Source organism: Adiantum capillus-veneris, chromosome 25 (assembly GCF_014529385.1).
Source record: "Adiantum capillus-veneris isolate H3 chromosome 25, ASM1452938v2, whole genome shotgun sequence".
NCBI classification, from domain to species: Eukaryota; Viridiplantae; Streptophyta; class Polypodiopsida; order Polypodiales; family Pteridaceae; genus Adiantum; species Adiantum capillus-veneris.
The window spans coordinates 46,937,614-46,943,158 of record NC_140955.1 but is presented as its reverse complement, the minus strand read 5'-3'; the positions used below and the strand labels follow the sequence as shown (position 1 = coordinate 46,943,158).

The 5,545-nt window shown below is 43.7% G+C and overlaps 1 protein-coding gene across 1 annotated transcript; it reads left to right on the top strand.

Moving 5' to 3' along the window:
* Window positions 1–2,516: 2,516 nt before the first annotated feature.
* Window positions 2,517–4,359, top strand: LOC147424830 (uncharacterized). Its single transcript, XM_086500349.1, has one exon. It carries the CDS (start codon window positions 3,296–3,298, stop codon window positions 3,947–3,949), a length of 654 nt encoding a protein of 217 aa, XP_086356475.1. The 5' UTR covers window positions 2,517–3,295; the 3' UTR covers window positions 3,950–4,359.
* The last annotated feature ends 1,186 nt before the right edge of the window (window positions 4,360–5,545 follow it).

Here is a 5,545-nt window from a genome sequence, read left to right as displayed (position 1 = left end):
CAAAATGCATGTATAGTGGGCATCAACCATGTGCCATAAGGATATGCAAATCCATCTGCAAAGACCATGAATCCAAGCACAAAATCACTGTCAAAGTATCTTGTGAAAACTTGTGAAAGAAGCTCCACATGTGCTTCAAAAACGGTATCTCTCAAGAGACAGCTTCGATGGTGTGTAAACGCCTCCGTACTTCGTTGCCCAAATCTACCAAAAACCCTCAAACCACAAGCTCTGCACAAGCTGAAATTGCATCTTCAACTCAGAATTTATGCACCCAACTTCGAGCACCTTTCGTGCTTTCAAAAGTGCATCAAACTTGCACACTATGCGAAAACAAAAAACCTGAAATTTTTGTATACAGTCCGTCTGAGTTGAATATCAGCAAAACGATGAGGAATTTGCAAAAAGTTTCTTCTGCAAACTTGTAGACCACGTCGAAACGGAGGGCTAGTCGGCAGAATATTTAGATCTGTATTCTACAAGCAGAAAAATGAATTTGAAAACAGTGCTACTACGCACACAATTTTTTTAGGGCAGCACCTTCACTTACACACTATCTTCCGGACTCCTTTGTGAGCTTCCACAAGGGCATACATCACTCTCAATTGAGCTCACAAGCTCCCATTGCATTCTCACGAAGCTTCCAAGCTTTCTTGATCTCTCCATCATCGAGAGCGAGCAAGCTACCTTCTCAAAGCTCTCGACATTGCCATGCTCTCCGCGATCGAGCGGGAGAGTGCATGAGTGCGAGTGCACAAGCAAGAGTGCAACAGTGTGGGTGGCGCTCTGAGTGGATAATCATCCACAACTCCTTATTCTTTTTGTATTATGCAAAGAATAAGATAACATTAGTTATGGGCGACGCCCGGCTAGTATGGCACGCATCTTTACAGTCCCATTCTCCGCTTTCTTCTTCTTCTTTCTCCTCATCATTAACATCACCTCAAGCTAGGTTAATGTTTGTGAGGCTGACCCGCACACATCTACCGTCACACTTATCTCCTTAGCTGGGACTTTGACACCCTCATGCAACTATAGACAAAAACTTGACATAAAATCAGACTTAAATCCAAGTAGAGAAGTAAACCTACAAATGCATAGCTAAAACCCTAACGCACAAGCACATAGGGAGCTCTCCCGTCCCATCAAGTTGGGGCCCATCCTTCTTTCCACCGAGTGTTCGAGGCGGATGGGGCCTTTGTTTCTGTCTTCATGACCTCCATTTCTTGGCCATGGGGAGGCTATCCCTCATCACCTTTCTAGCCACTTGTAATCTAAAAGAAAAGGTTAAACATCCTCTTTCTTGTCCATAACCCTAAACTCAAGCATGTACACCTTTGCAACCATGCTAGTGCAGGCTGTCGTGGTGTCGCTTTGTCCTTGCCGGAGAGCTCACGACTAGCGATGTACATTGCGGCTTGCACTCTGCCATGCTTTGCCCAAGGTTGTGGGGCTTCGCCTCTCTCTGTGCATGCAGCATCTTTGCCTCACCCTCCATCGTGCATGTACGCATCTTCCGCTACCCCATCCACCACCTACACACAAAAAAAGATGCATTGTTAGCGATAAAATGAAGGCCAAAAGGGAAAGAAGGTGATGCCCTACCTCCCCCTTAGCTTGTGGTTTGTGGGGGTTGATGCCCTAGGGGAGCAGGCTTCTTAGGAGGAGGGATGGAGTAGCACCCCTCCTCCCACCCATCATGGTCACAATAGTGCAATTCCAAGAGCACAAAATGCAACACAATGCACAAAACCTGAGCTCACACAAAACCTCACAAGTCCTTGAGCAAAGGCCTCCTCCTTCCCCACTGTTGCATCACGGGATTGTCCTATCACGCACACTTCTTGATCAAAGGGCTCACTATCCTGTCATCCTCTATATCTTGGACCTACGTGGCACTGCCATGCCACACAAGCATGCCACATAGGCAATTGTTCACATGGCCACATTAGATGTCCTACATGCCTGTTTTCTGCCTAGGTTAACCAATTTTGTAAACCCAGATGGCAAGAGGCCTTTGCCACTTGGACAATTGCATTGCACACTCGAATCGCACGTGAGTTTCCCATCGTGGACCCTGTGTTCGGGAAAAGTGTGTCTCAACTTACAATCGTGCCGCTTTAACATTCAAAAGTGCCGGTTTAGAGCAAGAGGAAAATTTTGAGAAAATTGCAAAAAATAGCTCAAAGTTTCAAATTGGAAAAATGAAGAAAATGATTTTCCCGTCTTCGCGTGGATCCTATGGAATGGGTATTTAATGCCTAACCCTATATCGATGGAAACTGGATCCCCGCACTGGAGATCCGGGCCGTCCGTGGAAGCCGGCTAATCTGGGCCGTCACAACTGGCAGGAAGAGTGGAGATGAAAGCTATTTCAAAGCACGCAGTACATTCATGGAAGACTTCAGGGAACAGACAGAAGCTTCGCTGCAGCAGCCATGGCGCTCTAATCGGTCGCTTCGCTTGTTACCCACTCTCTGACCACGAGAGGGTTCGGTAAGGCTCGCCTTTTCCCTTGTTTGCGATAAAGGAAATACGCACGGAGCTCCGTCCCTGCAGCTTCTGCGCTGCTTTTGGCGCATATCTCTTCTCACGCAGAGATGAAGACCTTTGAATGGTCGCGTACGTCTTGTCTGCACGTTTCTCTTGCAAGAAGCGCAAGTCTTGGCGCTTCTGAATGAGGCTCATTTCGGTGAGTTTGCTGGCGCAAGTTGAGTCGCCTTACCTTTGGCATGTAGTCTAGTGCTTGCGTCACTCTTCTATCTCCTGTTTCTTCACACACACACACACACACACACACACACACACACACACACACACACTGACTCACTCACTGGCGCCTTCACTTGCTTGCCTTCATCCTGAAGGAGTTAAGTCTGGTCCTTCACCGAAGGCACCTCCTTTGCTGGTACTTTGAATCTGCTTGCTTCGTCTCTTCTGCAGTTCCTATTGCTTCACTTCGTTTGGCTCAATCTGCTAGCTTTAATCTCTTTGCATTTTGCAAATCTTGATATCATAACCAGTTTCTCTGCCATGATTTTGCACTTTTCAAAGTAGTTGCCATTCCATCATATTCTTAATTGCATTCCACCTTGACAGATTGCTGTCATTTTTGCATTACTAGCACTCTCATTGCGATATTGGATTTTGCGCTCTATTAGCTGTTTTTGCTAGCATGCCAACAATGGATTCCACAGATAACAGTAACTGAGTGGGAGTTGGTAAGAGCGTTGTCACCGATCTTCTTGAACCTGTGATTTCTGGCGGCTTGAAAATTCTCTTCGTAAAGAGGAAAATGAGTGAGATTGTTAGCTTTGGTGTAGGAAGCAGGGACTGGGCAGCCAATTCTCATACAACAAGAGGAAGCATGACTATTCATAATGGCAAACCCACTCCCTTTGAGAAGCCTTTGGGTTTTTCCAGGACCTTTGATTTCAAACACTCAATGCAGATGGAGAATGACATGAATGATTTGATGGAAGAGGATGTTTGGGGCAGTGAATTGTCAACTTACAGTGAAGGAGTTGTGTCTTACCCTAATTGTAATTCTTATTACCAGGTAGCGAACATGAGTACTGACTATGGAAGGAATGCTACTGGATGTTTATCACCATCTCAAGATTGTTCGATTTCAAAAGTTATGTGCGATACCAGGCCATGTAACTGCGGCATGGATTTTGTCAACGTAAGCTTTTTTGCTGGCGGTGTGCCACAGTCGGCCCCTGTTGAAGTTCCTTTCTTGTCCAATCTCCATGGCATAACGGAGACTAGAAAGAGAGATGTAGCTGAAGACGAGGAGTTGCCACCACATGAGTTTTTGGCAAAGCAAAATGCAAGGGGCCAGCTATCAGCCTTTTCTGTCTTCGAGGGGGCAGGCCGGACGCTGAAGGGCAGGGATGCTAGTAAAGTGAGAGATGCTGTTTGGAAGCAAACAGGCTTCCCAGGGTAAGAGGAAGTTAGTTACATTGCAAGATTGTGAGGAAGGAGATATACATAGAGGCTTATATTTTTGCAAGTATGACAATGATTGTGAGGAAGGAAATACACAGAGGCAAGTATTGACATTGGTCTCGAGATATATAAAATATGAAATAAAGTGGCTTTGGAAGAAACAAGCACCCATACCAACCTCATATGGATGCCATGGCAAATTTCAAAGTAATACAAAACCAAGCACTTTTTTTTGTGTGCGCACGCGAGCACGAGTTTTGCTAAAATCGTGTTCATTTGTGACATTGGCCGCTTGCATGTTGTGTCAGTATTTGTCCTCTAATTAAGATTTCCTTAATCCATTTCTAGGGTGATGCTAGTTGCTTAGAGGATATCAGCATTCAAAGCATGATCATTGCAAACCACAAGTTGTTTCATGTTGAAATAATAATTATTCTTTCAGCCCATGATTGGTTCTTGATTTCATGCTTTACAAATTCATTCCACTTTTCAAACCATGCAGTCCAAGGGTGCAAATAGATATTGCCTTTTCTCCAGTTGGTATGAAGGTGAAGGCACCTATGTCAGATGCAAGCACCAGAATGAAACCCTCTAGCACCTATTGTGGGGATGTCTAGAATTCAGAGTCTTCACGAGCACAATATGTAAGTGGGTGTATACACATTTGGAAACTCCCTTCTTTAGACGTGACCTTGCTATGGGCTCTAGACGCATTAACAATGAGGATCTCTTGATTGAAATATGTATGGTAAAAGCTACAGTATTGAGAGCAGTTTGGTAGTTTAGAAATGCATTACTCTTTCAAAAGAAGTGTGAGCCTCTCGATACAAAGTTAGTTCTGGAAACATGTTGGTTGCAACTCCTTAGTAGAAAGAATAAGAATTAAAAGCTACACAAGGAGTAGTCGGGGTGGTGAGACCTCTTTAATGCTTTTTGTTTGTGGAAAACCCTGTGCAAAGGATATGCCAGGGAATGTTTTGTGCTCAATGCAATCCAAGCTCAATTTAGCATTTTTTAAAGAAAAGGATGAAGATAGATATTCATAGTAGATGTGTCTTATGGTGTATACTATAACTTGAATAAGCAAGCATGCTCGCTTGACATGCATATTTTGTAAAGGTAACAGGTTTGAACAATAGTCAACAAGGAGTAACTAGTTGTTTCATGCTCTCTAAAGGTAGTTTTTTATTTGTCCACGGAGAATGCTTGTCCGATCAGTGCTACATGGAAAGCTAATGATGACAACATTTTTTCCTTCTTTTCTTGTAAGAGGGGAATTAACTAAGCATCATCCCATGTATATGGAGGCGCTTGTGTATATGTGAGGTATATGTAGGCCACTCTAAGAGATTGTTCATATTTGTTTTCCTATTAAAGACATGAGAACTTACAACATAACCAGCTATCCAAACCTATCCAAGGCTCCGTATTTACACTTGTAACATAATAACCATAACATATAATCCAAACTAATCAATTTCTTATCCTCCAAAACGTCTTGTTTACCAAACAATCATATCAAGCACTCGAAACCACGTGATAGCTTAACTTTTGAACAAACAAACCATATCAACCATTGCAAACCAATCAATAG